At 38.0% G+C, this 15,648-nt stretch overlaps 1 protein-coding gene across 1 annotated transcript; it reads right to left on the reverse strand.

Annotated features, from left to right (window-relative positions):
- Positions 1–298: 298 nt before the first annotated feature.
- Positions 299–11,184, reverse strand: chst3a (carbohydrate (chondroitin 6) sulfotransferase 3a). Its single transcript, XM_037783291.1, has 4 exons — positions 9,801–11,184; positions 5,716–5,881; positions 3,924–4,475; positions 299–3,725 (listed from the first exon to the last, which is right to left on the reverse strand). The coding sequence occupies exons 2-4, from the start codon at positions 5,793–5,795 to the stop codon at positions 3,029–3,031; spliced, it is 1,329 nt and encodes a 442-aa protein (XP_037639219.1). The 5' UTR covers positions 5,796–5,881; positions 9,801–11,184; the 3' UTR covers positions 299–3,028.
- Between the last annotated feature and the right edge of the window lie 4,464 nt (positions 11,185–15,648).

Consider the following 15,648-nt stretch of genomic DNA (forward strand, 5'->3'; position numbering starts at 1 on the left):
GCCCAATGGCATCACGTGACGGACAAGGAAATTGTAGTACTGCCGTTTGGCCACTAGGAAAATTTGCTTCAATCTTCCTGGGGGCTTGATTTGTACCAGAAACACTTTTCCTCTAGAAGTGCTCCACTTCCTCTGCTGGATGGTTGTCATAAACAGTTGATTGGATTTTCATACCACTGGAAAAACTTGAGGAATTAACTGCTGGTTTTATTTTGGATCCTGATGCTGAAAGGAAATCATCTCTAGGTTGACAGAAGTAGCATATACACATTAAAGAAAATACCCATGGCTTCATAGCACCATTTTAGAACAATAAAATCATTTTAATTATTTCAATAGAAGAAACTCTAACATTTACATGTGTGTGATACATTTCTAGTTGCTTGAGCGTTTCATCCGTGCTTTGACCCTTGGTTTCTTCTGCGAGAGTAGCAAGAATATGACTAACTTAGTTGTAATACAGCAAGTTATTGAAGAAACTCAGAACTTTGACAACCTATGAAACCACTTCTGTTTACCAGAGCTGTAGACTTACTCAAGTTGGATTTAAGTCACAAAAATTAGGACTTGAGACGTGACTCCCTGAAGACTTGAAAGCAAAATATTAATGTCTCAGGTTTTGACTTGGTAAAATCAACCTTGCATAGCCACACCACATGAAGAGGCTAAGCGTTGATAGGACTTGGTCTCTCAGTCAGCTTTGCAAAAAAATCACCATTAAAAGAGCTTTGGAAGAAAAAGGTTTAAGTACCATGGCATTTTGATTTTTCCATTCAGAGACCTGAAAGACTTGCAACTAACTTGCATTAGCTGATGAAGAGTTGTGAAGAAGAAACTGAGGCTTGAATTAAGACTCGCTTTGACAAACTACTTTAAAACAGCTCTGCTATTGATGTTTTGGACTTTTTTTTCCACCATGAAAACATTTCATTCAAGTTGACCAAAGCATCAGTTCTCTACGAAGGTTGAACCACCAACATTTTATAGGCAAACGCATATCTTTATGTAAGGTATTGCCACTCTGGGTATCTGAATTAGCTGAATGCATGAACTGACTACACCCATTCTTTCAGCTGCACTTGGTATTTCACAGTATTCCCTTTTTTTTGGCTTAAATACTTCAGTAGTGAGTCTGGGCAACGCCAAGCCTGCCAGTCATAATGTAGTCATATTTATGTTTTAAACACTAAGTATAAGCGCCCCTACTATATGTACCTCTAAAGCATATCCCTTTCCATGAACAGCGTGGCAGTCTCAGCTGTGCCTCCGCCAAGCTGAACACAATGCTACCATTGAACTAGAGCCACAGTGGATACCTTTATATACCATCAAGAGTGACAGTTAATGCAACAGCACCTGGGTTTCACTTAAAGTGATAGGCCACATTAATACAGCTACATACGAACATCTTCTATATTAGTTGTCACCAAAAGCATCAACATACACGAATCTCACGACTAATAACTTTTAAAGGGCGAGTATTTAGAATTGTCAGGTTTTAATATTTCTGGTGCTTTTGTACTTTGGAAGCGATTTAAAACAACTTCTTGCACAAGAATGTTGTTTGTGTGCCCATGAACACACAGGTTATCAGTGTATAGAAGCCGCTTATGTAAAATAACACCCAAACTGTCGTTTCATTAGAGGTGAGGAGGCAGCGCATTGGCTACTGGCTATTGGGAAAAGGGAGATGTTGAAGACACATGGAGGTATCTGAAGTAAGATACAATTCTTCTGTAGCTACTCATGTTATGTACAGTAACCTCATGAGTATTGTATATCCATCGTAATAGAGTGATGCAGGAATGAGTCCTAAAACCCAGAAATGAGTTAGCATTTTAGCACTTCCAGTTCCCTTGTCTCAAAGTCAATGTTTTTTTTGAATGGTTTTTGGTTAGATAAATTGAATGAATTGATAAACACTCGTGAATTTTGAAGCTTGTTTGTGTTGTGTTAAAAAAGACGGTTGCTAACAAGTTAATGAGCCTGCAAAACATCATCACACTGACTCGTCCGCTTTTGTGTATACATTTCCTCATGCGACCGTGGTGTAGTTCGTTTATAGCCTAAAGTTAACTTTTTACTTCTGGCAATTGCATTCAAAAATCATAGATTTGTAGAGATTATTTTACAGAACAAAATGTGCAGGTATCATAACTGTTTTTTTTGCCGCAGAGGTTATTTTATGCAATATCCAAAATCCAATGGAAAAATCCCATTGGATTTTTGTCGAGGGCACCCAGGGCGATTCTAGCTTCCGGGTTGGCCTACAAAAATACATCATCCCTGCAGCACTCCATTCTCTTTTTTATGGTATATTGAGAATTGCTTTAAATGACATTTGGTTAAATTCATCAAAGATAATTCTGTATTTTCACAGAGAGTGCTTTTGTGGAGATATGAATACTCCTCATGAAGACATCGCAAAATGCAATGCCACATTCACATCACCTGAGTTGTAAAGCCCTATGAAAAGCACATCAGGTCTAATCTATCATTTGTCAAGTTGAGTACAGATCTATCAAAATACAGGTTGAACTAGGCCGAATTGAGCACTAGCGTCATAAACTCTATGAACAGAAACATCTTCTCTTCCAGAAACACACACACAGACAAACAAAACACACATCACTTTCACTGAAGTTTATCCCTGAATGTCTAAACATGATAAGCTATCAATAAAATCTTACATAATATCTTCTCAAGTCTGGCTTGACATCTATGCTTATTTCATTTGAAATGAAATACAAAGCGCCACATAAAGCTTAAATGCCAGGCTTCTCCGTGAACGCAGTATGCAAATAAATACTTCTCTTTCTCGAGTGGCTCTTCATTTGTCACAATGAGGCACATCATTGGTGAGTATGGATATTATTGTATGGCCCAAATCTTACTGTCACCAGTAAAATATATTTTTTTATCTTTTATGGCACCTTTGCGTACTAGTTTTGGTCTGTGCAATAATGGCTTCTCCTGGCCATTGCGTGCAGCGTTTCGCAGATTCACAGCTACATTTTTGACCTCTCGATTAATAAAATAGTTTCTCTTCAAGCAAACTTATGGACTTATTGATCAGTGTCTTTTCATCGTCCACAAATCTGTACCCAAACAGCTTCATGGTAGGACCGCACACTCTCTGCACTACCTGAGCCAGTGTGAAGGGAATACTAAATCTCCATTTCTCTGCCTGCTCTGAAGAGTTCTTCTGGGTTGAGTAAATCCCGCTTGCTTCCCGCATGGTCTGAGTGTTCCTCAGAATCCACTCCTTGGCCTGTGGACTAAACGGTATCCCTGTGAACCTGTACATCTCCTCCGCCTTCTGCATGGGGTAGCGGGCGATATCCTCGTAACGCACCAACATGTAGCGTCTCCTCAGCCAGCGAGGTTGGCTTAGTCCCACCTCTGCGGACGTCCTAATCTGGTCGCAGTTCCCTTTGAGCCTCTTCACCTCCTCGTCGTCTTCGGGCACCTGGCCGTCCTGTGCCCAGGTCTTCCACGTCTGGTACTTCGAAGAGAAAGCCACCATGCGGGATGCCAAGATGGCCCGTGGATCTCGGACCAGCTGGATCACTCTCACGTCCAGGCGAGGATCCTCCAACATAGGCTGCAACGTGTCCAGCTGACGCACACGGACAGTCTTGATGGCGTGGTGTTGCTTGGAAAGGCAGGATTCGGATGCAAGGGTCAAGTTCAGCGGGCCACAGCGACGGGTCTTACAGTGATACCTAAGACAAAAGTGGTATAGATTATGTATGATACAATATCTTTCATAGAGCTGCAAAGAGGAAAAGTAGTAGTAGGAATAGTAGGAATTATTTCAGGCATCTAGGGTTCCTTGCTTCTCCTTCTTTACAATGGACTTAGACTCAACCAACATTGTAAACTTGATCAATAACAGTGAGTATCTAGAGAATTTACAATACCTTTCAAAAACGTCTTTGATTACAGGACTGCAGACAGATTCTTCACAGAGCGATAAACTAGACTCTCTGCGGAAAAGAGCCGGGGTGACGTGGTCCTGAGGTAGGGGAGAGATGAACTTCTCAAGGGGAGAGAAATCACACACAAAGAGCGCCTGGAGTACATCCCGGTAGATTCCTGCCAACACTGTCCCGTTGTTTGCCTCCGAAGCCATGGTCAGCATGCGCTCGACGTGCCACAAAGGCTCAAACAGGTAGAACATGTTCTCCCCGTGCTGGTTGAAAAATTCCCCCACAAATGAGGAACCTGTTCGCGTGGTAGCCATTAGTAATATGTGTTTACGGCCACCGCTGAAACTGTACGTGCCTAAGTCATCTAGTTCATCCTCTTCTTGCTCCTCAGAGAGACTTGAGTAATTCCCTTTTGTACCGGTGAGTTTAGAGAGCAGCATCTTGAGCATTGCCAAGGAGCCATTTTGAGTTATGTTGCTGTAATCCAGTGGAGTCTGTGGGGTCTGCAGTGGAATCTGCCTCTGGATCAGCTTATCGGAGACCCTGATGAGATAGAGAGGCTTGATTAGCAGTATATTTTACATTTAGCTGACACTTTTACATGGAGCTGTATGTTTGAGTAACAGCAACACACCCAGTAGATCAGTCTTGGTCTAAATACCTTAAAAGGATTAGTTTGATATAATGGGGAATACATTTATTGGAGTTATATGAGAGGATCAACACCACTATCATGTCTGTATGTTGCTACAGCCAGCAGCCAGTAGCATAAAGAATGGAAACAAGGGGAAGCAGTTAGTCTGGCTCTGTCCAAAGGTAACAAAATCCACTGCTCCCGTCTAAGAAATACAGTAAAACCCAGTAAAACCACAGCATGTCATTTTTTTTTACATTTGGGCCTTTGTATGGATTAAACAAGGGACATATATCATGTAAAGGCTTTTACACACTGGGGGGCGGAGTTTTTTTTGTGCATTAATTTGCATGTCAATATAATTTTTTCAAATCGTTGTTTTTATCATGAGTACTTTCACACAGAAGGTGAATATGTGGCGATAAAGCGTTTCCAAACCAAGACGGCAAACTTTATTCAGAACATAGACGGCAAGATACAGGGCTTGGCACAAATGAATTTCCAGAGTGGTAAATCCTAGAAGGTATAACTCTATCCAAAGGAATAAAGTTCTCTTGTGGCTTCCTGCATTTTCTTCAGCAAAACATATGGTGGCAATATTGTATCGATACACGGACGTCAAGTATCAATCTTTTAATATATAAACTATTAACCTCTTAATAATCCGACAGGCGGGCCCGGCCACTATTCTGTCTTTCAGAGGTTGTAGTGGGCTCAGTCATAGAGAGTGAAGATACTGGTATAATCTGAAACTAGAAAAAACCTAAGGAATCCATTAGTACCAACCATGGAAAGTTAGCTTGTCGGAAAGAATGCTAAAAAATGCTCCAAAGTTACGCTACATTTAGGACGAGGAAAAACTGGCATGGCCATTTTCAAATGAGTCCCTTGACCTCTGACCTCAAGATGTGTGAATGACAACTCTGAGATGAACAAAGTGAAAACGGTATCTTACTAGATAAAAATTGACAGACAAACTGCATACTTCGCCGTTGAAAAAAGGTAATGATCACAATATATCGCAAAACTCAGCATATCACAAAATATTAAAAATCGCAGTAAGATTGTATCGTGACTTAAGTATCGTGATAATACGGGGCCTCTGATGTTTCCCAACCCTAAGTTACAGATTGTCCTTTATTCTCTTACCTTGATAGGATGTTGCTTTCCTTTTCGATGATGACCAGGGCCACGATGCAGATGAAGACAATTGCATATTTGGTCTTCATGCTTGAGTCCTGGCTTTGTAACTGGACGTCTAGAGTCTAGTCTGTGTGCTGGTCATAGCTTGTCATGCAGAGGCTAAAGCTTCATTCTGCAATAAGAAAGACACACCAGTAAAGATTGAGTATGCAAAGGGTATGATTTCTGGTTTATGATGACACTAAACATATACAGTATCATAATCCTGCAAATTGTGTTTGGCTCAAGTCTCGTGAATACTTTCATGGGTAAATACAGTATAAAGAAGAAGTAAAAATCTATGCCCAACACTACCATGAAACAGACATAATGGATTACACTGAAGACATAAACCATCATTAAAAAAAAAGTGGGAGAAACAGAAAAGAGAACATGAAATTATCTCACATTTTAGCTCTGAGAGACGAACCCAAACTTGCCAACGTTCTTTTTATACTGTATATAAAACAACATTCGCATTGATCTGAAACCTGAGGAATGTCCAGCAGTTTGTACAACGCACCGCTTTTTAAAACTTGTTTGCCTCATTTCTTAGAACCCCAGAAAAAGACGGCATTTCTTTTCGGTCGGCTGGGGTCAGTGATAAAGATGAAGACTGATGAGAGGGAGGGAGTTTATGTAAACAAGGCTGGTTTTCACTCAGAGCAAACTCTGTGGAACTCTTCCACATGGCGCTGTGTCACGGCACATTTTGGATTCCAGTACTGTGTGATTTCAACACCCCCATCTATTTCACCTGAAGTCCCCTTCATTACTCAAGAAGTGAGTCTGTTACACCATCATACAGGTACTGTGACATGTATAAGCATCATTTCTGGGAATCAAATGTTTGCCAACATTGTGAAGTAATCATTGAGGCACAAGCCTCAACATGTCCCGCAATTTCAACATGTCTGTTGGTTTTATTACGGTTCCAGTTACTTTGGGGCAAGCTTTTGTGTCACCCAACAGGTTTGCCTCGAGGCATAGCACAGTAACCGCCACTCTGAAGGTCATGAGCACATCTCTGGTAAACACAAGATGTAAAGTGGTGCTTTTGTGTGATTCTTTGTGGAGAAACTCAGTTTTACAAATCTGTTGATTAAATCAACTAATGGATAAGTCGACAACCGTGTGTTAGTCTACTAAGTATTTCTTTGGTCGAGGACAGGCCCTACAGATTACCATCTAATTGACATTTATTACATAAATGTAAAGTAATGAACGTACAGCTGCGCTATTTACTGAATTTTATTGACTGTTTCAAAACATATCTGTTTCAAACGCAGCTTCAGCTTTTTCAAACGTGGCTTCAACCACAGGTGCGTATTTGTTTTCTGTCTCCATCACTAGCAGCTATGACTGTACACATGGTAGCCTGAGGAACACCAAGTTTGGCTGCTGCATGTCGTTGACTCATTTTTGGCAGCTTGTCACAAGCTTCGAAGACACTACGTTTTTCATTGAGAAAATGACTTTCTTTTCCCATCATGATTTCAATGTGAACACAGCCCCACCCTCAGGTAATCAGCAGGAAAGAGATGGGTTACTGCAAGGCAAAGCATCATGGGAATAAAGTTAAAAAAAAATGTAATTACTGTAGTTTTAACTAGACTGTCAAAGTTAACGTGGGTTCAGTTTGAAAGAGTGAAGATACTGGCATCATATGAAACTAGAAAACCTAAGGGGTTAATTGGTACCAACCACTAGCTTGTGGTGAAGGAGGTTAAATAACGCTCCAACTTGTGCTAAATATTTGCGAGGACAAACAGGCATGGCCATTTTCAAAGAGGTCCCTTGACCTCTGACCTCAAGATATGTGAATGAAAATGGGTTCTATGGGTACCCACGAGTGTCCGCTTTACAAACATACCCACTTTATGATAATCACATGCAGTTTGGGGCAAGTCATAGTCAAGTCAGCACACTGACACACTGACAGCTGTTGTTACCTGTAGTTGGCTGCAGTTTATTATTATGCAGTTATGATTAGAGTATATTTTTTTATGCTAAATGCAGTACTTGTGAGGGTTTCTGGACAATATTTGTCATTGTTTTGTGTTGTTAATTGATTTCCAGTAATAAATATCTGCCCACTCCCATGTTGATAAGAGTATTAAATACTTGACAAATCTCCCTTTTAAGGTGCATTTTGAACAAATAAAAAAAAATTGCGATTAATCACTGTTAACTATGGACAATCATGCGATTAAACACAATTAAATATTTTTAATCAATTGACAGCCTTAGTTTTACATTTTTTTCCATATGTTATGTATGAAAAGGCCCAAAGTGAACACTGTAAGCAAACTACTTGATTATTTTACACAGCATTTGTATAGGAATGATTGTATCCCAATCGTGATCACTATAAATGGTTTTTACTGTAGTATTCTTCCCATCCATTGGAAGTATTGTGTTACTTTGCCACGTTTAAAGGCTGTCCCGGCAACCTGAGCTCATAAATATAGAGGCAAATCAGTTCGGAAGACAACCCACAGCTATGTAGCCATGCCAACTCACGTCGGTTGCTCCTCTGAAAGACTTTTGAACAAATTAACTTTTTCGACATCATTTGAAATGAATCAGTACAACAGATTTCTTAATTCAGAATAAATTGTCCATCAACTCTTTTTTCATGTTATTGAATAAGAAATGTAGACGATGAACGCCCCCCACCATCCACACCACACACACACACACACACACACCATTTGGACCTGTCAAGACAGTGAATAATTTCTACAAAGCATTATCATTATGGGGAAAAAAAGACACAGTTTTGTAGAGTGATCGCGCTCTGTAAGTAAATATCCCCCAATTATCTGAGCTTAATACGCCATAGCCGTCAAACTGTCAGGCTGAAGCACTTGAGCTGAGCACTTTTACATATTCAAGAGTCACTGGAGCGTTTGGCAAAATCTGCTCGAGCAGAAACACACATCACTCTGTTTATCATCTCACTACAAATTACATTAATGGCTGCCGTCAGAGCCTTGAAGCAGCAGCAGCAGCAGAATCTCATGGAGAGGCTGAAAGCTAAATTCTCAACTGAATGCTTTTTGCTGTTCATCCAGGGGTGTTAGTGTAAACAATTAACTGTTATAGGCAAAATACTGAAAAAAACATTATGATATGTGTAGGACCTGTTTATCCCTTTAATGTGATTGATTGAGTTTAGTTTGGATGTCATTTGGAATAAAGAAAACGATACATATAAATATATACATGTAGATAATTAAGGCATTACTAAGTAGGGGTGTAACGATACATCGATCGGGATCGATAGATCGATTCCATGATCAACAATCCAATATCATCAATGCAAAGTGAAACCATCAATACATATCATCTTTAAGATACGTCTATATTTTGAAATTCTCATTTCACATTTTGTTTTTTTTATTGAAAAGAATATAGGCAAAATACTGAAAAAAGCATGATATGTGTAGGTGCTGTTTATCCCTTCCATGTGATTGATTGAGTTTAGTTTAGATGTCATTTGGAAAAAAGAGAACTACCCCCCTATGTGTGTGAATGAGTGTGTGAGTGTGAGTGTGTGGTGCTCCTATAGCATAGTCATTAGGGGGGAGGGGGCATTCAATTCGGGAGCATTTCCAACACCCCCCACCAAACCCCAGAACCAGAATAAAAACACTATAATATAATACTTCTGATTCATCTCTGATGCTCTGAGATGATGCTTTCAAATGTTCAAAATAAAATCTGGAAAAAAATGGTTATATGAGCAACTCACATCTGTAAATAGAAAAAAATATTGATTATAGTGGACAGCCACGGTCATTATTTTATACCTGCATCATATAAGGAAACACAGCATGGTTTGACAGCAGTGGGAATATAGTGTTACACTTTATCATTATTCATCATGTAGAGCGTTTTTTTCGCAGCATGTTTACAAGCTCTCTACCGTGTATCTGGTAGATCTTGTAGGTTGTTGTTTTTTTTAAAAAAGCTTTGAGTCATTTCCTGCCAGAAACAAAATTAGATGCGGTGATATGATGTTCGGGTGTATCGGATGTAACACAAACCTTTAGCTGGTCTCCCTCTGCAATCGAGCAAAACAGCTTTCCCCTGATCTTGTGAGAACCAGTGTCGTCCCTCTCGTAGCATCTTGCTGCATTGTGTCGGACATGGACACACTGCTTCATTGTATCCTCGGACGCGGACTCCTCTCCTCCTCTGCAGGATGAATGAGAGGCAGCGCGGAGGAACGGACGTCTTGCAGCAACATTAAAGCATTAAAGGAAACGGACGCTTTATTTGGTTACTTCAATGATGTCTTTAAATAAAAATGAACTCTGTGCCTTTAGAGGTAATTTTTAGAATCTCTCCGCAACCCGACAGATTGAAGCACTAATTTGACTAAAAAAAAATACTTTTGTGTTTCCAAACTTCTTCTAAAAACTTTCCCCCGCGTGCTGGTCCTGGATGGCACTGCGCGAGCGAGCTGACTGTGTGGGACATCCTGTATGGGCGAGGTCACGTGGTCCCCAAACACCCCCACCCCCTGCATTTAGGCTATGTATAAAGACCCCCCTTGTGTTTGAGGAAGTGCCCCCAGAAGAACATACAGTCCATGCCACTTTGTACACTGTTTTAATCTTTTAAATCACATTTTATTGCATGTTGTGAATATTGCAACCTAAAATAGGCTGTTAATTTAGGAATTATTGTTTTTTTTCTTATTTTTTATTTTTTATTTAAGGTTAAAGGAATACATACACATACTTGTAAAGGGGCATACAGACAGCAGCAACAACATATATAAACAACAACAAACAAAAACATAAGCAAAAGAAAAGTACTACCCGTTGTTATAGTGCAGTGTCAAAGGATAAGTTCATATACATACAACCAACCTCATATATATATGTATATATATATATATATACAGTATACATACAGTATATACATATGTCTATATCTACACGTGCATTCATGTACATATCCACTTAGACACATTCGCTTAAACAATTATCTATTCTATTATACAGACAAAAGGTAATGTTTACATCTCTTTAGTTGACCTTTATCGACATTATTTATTTACTAATTTTGTTTAACTCCAATCCTCACCCTGACTCAAAGTATCCCACCCACGCTCAAAAATGATATTCTGTTCTTTATTTCTATTAACATCCTTCTCCAGAACCCACTGATGTTTCAAAAACATTTTGAAACGTTCAGTGTTTTTATTATTTTTTTTATTATTTTTTTTAATTAATTTATTAATTATTGTTTTTGTTGTATTGTATAGTAATAAAATAATACAATGTCTATTCATCCCGTGCAGGGAAATGGAAGCACATGAAGTCACATAATCAGATATACTAAAACATCTTGAGAGCAACACAGTTTAGCCTCAAATTATTGTCCATCTTAATCTTAACATATACTTTATAGGTAGTTTTGTTGGTAAAAACATAAATAAACCAGGGCTGTCAATCAATTAAAATGTTTAATCATGATTAATTGCATGATTGTCCATAGTTAATTGCGATTATTCACATATTTTCTATCTGTTCAAAATGTACCTTAAAGGGAGATTTGTCAAGTATTTAATACTCTTATCAACATGGGAATGGGCAAATATTTATTACTGGAAATCAATTAACAACACAAAACAATGACAAATATTGTCCAGAAACCCTCACAGGTACTGCATTTAGCATAAAACAATATACTCTATTCATAACATGGCAAACTGCAGCCCAACAGGCAACAACAGCTGTCAGTGTGTCAGTGTGCTGACTTGACTATGACTTGCCCCAAACTGCATGTGATTATCATAAAGTGGGCATGTCTGTAAAGGGGAGACTCGTGGGTACCCATAGAACCCATTTTCATTCACATATATTGAGGTGGGAGGTCAAGGGACCATGATATTTTTTCCTCACCAAAATTTAGCATAAGTTTGGAATGTTATTTAGCCTCCTTCGCGATAAGTTAGTATTAATAGTAGACACAGTTGGTACCAATGAATTCATTAGGTTTTCCAGTTTCATATGACACCAGTATCTTCACTCTAGCTTTAAAACTGAGCCCATTACAACCTAAAAATCACAAGTTGCGTTAATGCGTTAAAGAAATTAGTGGCGTTAAAACAAATTTTAATATTATAGTGTTAACTTTGACAGCCATAAAATAAACATACAGTATATACATATAAATACATACATGTAGAAAATTAAGGCATTATGGGTTAACGATACATCAATTGGGATCGATATATCGATTCCATGATCAACAATCCAATATCATCGATGCAAAGTGAAACCATCGATAAGTATCATCTTTAAGATACGTTTAGATATGTTGAAATTCTTACTTCACATTTTTTTTTTTATTAAAAAGAATATATTGTTTTTCATTTAAATGTCTGGAAAAGCTCAGTAGTAAAATTGTCAAGTCATAATATTTTTGTGAGTTGATGTAATGTAATGTAATAAACTGATTGTGTTAAATGGGTATATGATATCGTCTCATATCGATCGCAGGCCCCTGAATTGAATCAAATCGAAACCGTATCGTGGCAGACTTTGTGATATCAGCAAATATCGTATCATTGTCCAAAGAATGGAATTCTTGATAAAATCGTATCGTGAGGAAACTTTTGATTTACACCCCTATTAATAAGACAACGAAAAGTAAAGCTTTTCTTTAAGTTGGAAATAAATGCATGTATTGGTCTGGTTTTAATTATCTATTCAGGATAGTCCCATTGCGATTTAATATACATATCTTTTCCGAGGGATCCTGGCTAAGAGGGCAGCATTAAAGTTTTAACACATAAAAGCACAAATAACAGACTTAAAAACAAAAACGGCAAAAAAATTTCAAAACAATATAAAAATGTCACATAAAATCTTGGTCTAGACTCGCCCTCAACATCCTTTGTTCAAGTTTTACTTTCATTCTTCGAAACGTATTACTTAGAAATCTGTCCTGACTACACCCCTGATGCCCTTGTAAAATAAGCCACTTGAATTTGAAGAATTTGAAGGACAGTTATGACATGCTTCAAATTGCAGACAAAGAACTATTCCAAAAATGTGCTGGTCTTTAAGAACCTTGAAGTGCTGTAATTTGGTATGTACATACGATAGTCCTTATGTCCTTCTCACTGAATGCATTTCGACATGTCACAAAAAGGCTTAAATAATAAAACTAAATTCCGTTTAGCTACATCAGTATCACTGCTACACCCTATCCACAACTCCAGATGAATACTTTCATTTCTAAATATTTCTAAACATACTGCACTTACCAGCAGTGTTTCACCACTTGGGGTCAGCAGTGTAAAAGAATGTAGAGTATTGGAGCGGCGTATCAGAGGGGCTGTCAGCCACAGAGCACAGGCTTAGTTTTAACATCAGAAGCCAACATGATGTACGTCAGCATTATGTCACCTACAAAAAATATTTGATGCACCTTATTTTTACAATTGCATTGCCTCTCAACATATTAAACATAAACATATTTCCTGGAGGGGTTTCAGTTTGCACATTTCTGTGAACTACAAAATCACTTCTTAGATTTGATTTCGTACACACATTTTAACATCATTTTTATTACGTTACATTAATCATACTCAGGGATTTTATGTGATTTTACTTGATTTGAGTATATATATTTTAAAGTTGTACACTTTTTTTTGCTTTGAGGCCTCAAGGTTTGGTTGAAATCTTAGCAAGACCCATAATACAGGACGCACATGTTCATAAATGATGTTACCACCTCAGTGGACAGCTACTAGTGGTCTTTTCAATCCAGGAGTAGTGTGTCACATCTTTTAGGATTTTACATGATTCATGACTCTGTATTCACTCTGCTAGCACTCTGTGAGGTTTATGAAATGAATTAACCTACAGTATACTCTACATGGAGAGATTAAAGGAGTGACCTAGTTTTAGAGTGGACCCGGACTAAAAGCGAACCTCTGCCCTTGGCAAACCGCACTAGAGATTATCAATAATAATCCAAAATGGTAGAGCTGAATTGGGTATCTTGACAACAGGTGCTCTGACAGACAGAATGATCCTGTAGTGACACAAGCAACCTAAAAATTATTCAAAGTTTGTCTTTCTATTTTTGACCAATATCATTTTCCCACATTTTTTTAATATTTTTTTAAAAAAGCAGGAAAAACACAAGGATTTACCAAGGCAGTATTTCGTTTTTACCATTCCAAAAACAAATATTTCAACTGATACTTTTACCAATAGTGTACACTATGAAAACTGCTGAAGAAAACTTTGGTTATGTGGAATAGAGAGATATGATTGATAAATGATGCTTTTCATATATATGAAGGGGAGTGTTTTTTGGTATAGTTGGGCATCTTGTAATCCAAAATGTTCTTGATGTCGTAGCAATAAACTGTTATTTGGTAGTTTACACGTTCATTTGACATGTATGGACCCTCACGTTTCAGAGTCACGAACAGGACTGGAGCCAAACTAATTCCAGCTCCCTCCGTCAACATCACTTCTTGATGAATGGCCAAAAATGTGCTCTAAACTTCAACCACATAATGTAATCATACACTGCAAACCCAAATGTTGCAGAGGGAAACATTTTCTCACATAATAATGAGATAAAATATATTTAAATTCTTCAGCTGTTATTTTATTATGATAAAGTGACTGACCATATATGGTACACCATTGTTTTGTGGTTAATTTAAAGGTCTTATTGATAAAAATTTTATTTAAACTGATATTAAAAAAAAATAAAACATCCATAAAGCCTTTAGAAAGGTGCCGAATAATAGTTTGTTTTTTCCTGAAAAAAATTAATATGATTGTGAATTACTATTTTTTTTTGCGGGTCCAAAAGGAATATTTTGTTTATCTCTGTGGAAGATATCTGACATTTGGTTCCCACTTCTAACAAGGCTTGTGAGCCAATAGTAAAACAACGTTGTTATCACGTGGTATCTCTGTGTCGTCAGTCAGTGTGAAAAAAACGGATAAATGGCTGAAGTGTCTGGCAACCATTTGTTGTAAAGTAAATGCAATGAAACGGGGGAAGGAGAATGTGATATCTAGTGGCTGAATGTTATCAAAGTTATCAATAGCACCTTTAAAATCACACTCGTATTTTTATTCTAGTTTTTTTTATAATGTACCAGTCCTATTACTTCTAGCATAAAAGGCAAGGGAAGGCAACTTTATTTATACAGCACATTTCCTACACAGGATAATGCAAAGTGCTTTATGTAAGTCACTGAGATAAACAATAAAAAAAAGGGTTGGGATAGTAAAAAAGCAAACTAAAAGGAAAATACAATGAAAAAGGATTAAAAAAAATTAGTGGACGAATAAAATTTACAGTGCAGATAGCACAGTGTGTAATTAAAAGCGATGGCAGACTTTTGGCAGACAGCTTGCATTTGAAAATAGTCCATGTTTGAGAAAGTCTGAGATCTCCTAGAAGTGTGTCCCAGGTATTTACATCGCAGTAGCTAAAAGCAGGTTAACTATGTTTGGATTTAATTCTAGGAACAATCAGCAGACCGGTGCCGCTGCCCTTTTCTTATAATTGTCTCATGATGCAGCAAAGAAGGAACCGTATTAGTATCTACTATGTTTCATCCTCTGCTGCTCTTGATTCCTTGAATTTGGTTTGTTTTCATGTGGATGCTAAACCCTTTATGGGTGATTTGGGGTCAAGGGAACAACATGTTTTGAGACATTGTGCATTTGTGTCAGTGGCTGATTTATACTGATATATTTCAGGATACACTGAGCCTATTTAGATGCAGTTTTTTCTATTGATGACAATAATCCAGATGAAATGATGCACATGCAGCGGCAAGCTGAAGTGATGAGCATCTCCCTGAAATTTCCCTATGGGCAGCCTCGTGGCTCCGAC

The sequence above is a fragment of the Sebastes umbrosus genome, chromosome 10, assembly GCF_015220745.1.
Source record: "Sebastes umbrosus isolate fSebUmb1 chromosome 10, fSebUmb1.pri, whole genome shotgun sequence".
Lineage (NCBI taxonomy): Eukaryota > Metazoa > Chordata > Actinopteri > Perciformes > Sebastidae > Sebastes > Sebastes umbrosus.

Bases quoted from the DNA above. Each gene is read 5' to 3' on its own strand.
- chst3a (XM_037783291.1), bottom strand. From the start codon at position 5,795: ATGAAGACCAAATATGCAATTGTCTTCATCTGCATCGTGGCCCTGGTC. The intron at 4,476-5,715 runs GTAAGAGAATAA...CTATCTCATCAG, and splicing joins GAAAGCAACATCCTATCAAG to GGTCTCCGATAAGCTGATCC. The intron at 3,726-3,923 runs GTATTGTAAATT...CTTTTGTCTTAG, and splicing joins ATCAAAGACGTTTTTGAAAG to GTATCACTGTAAGACCCGTC.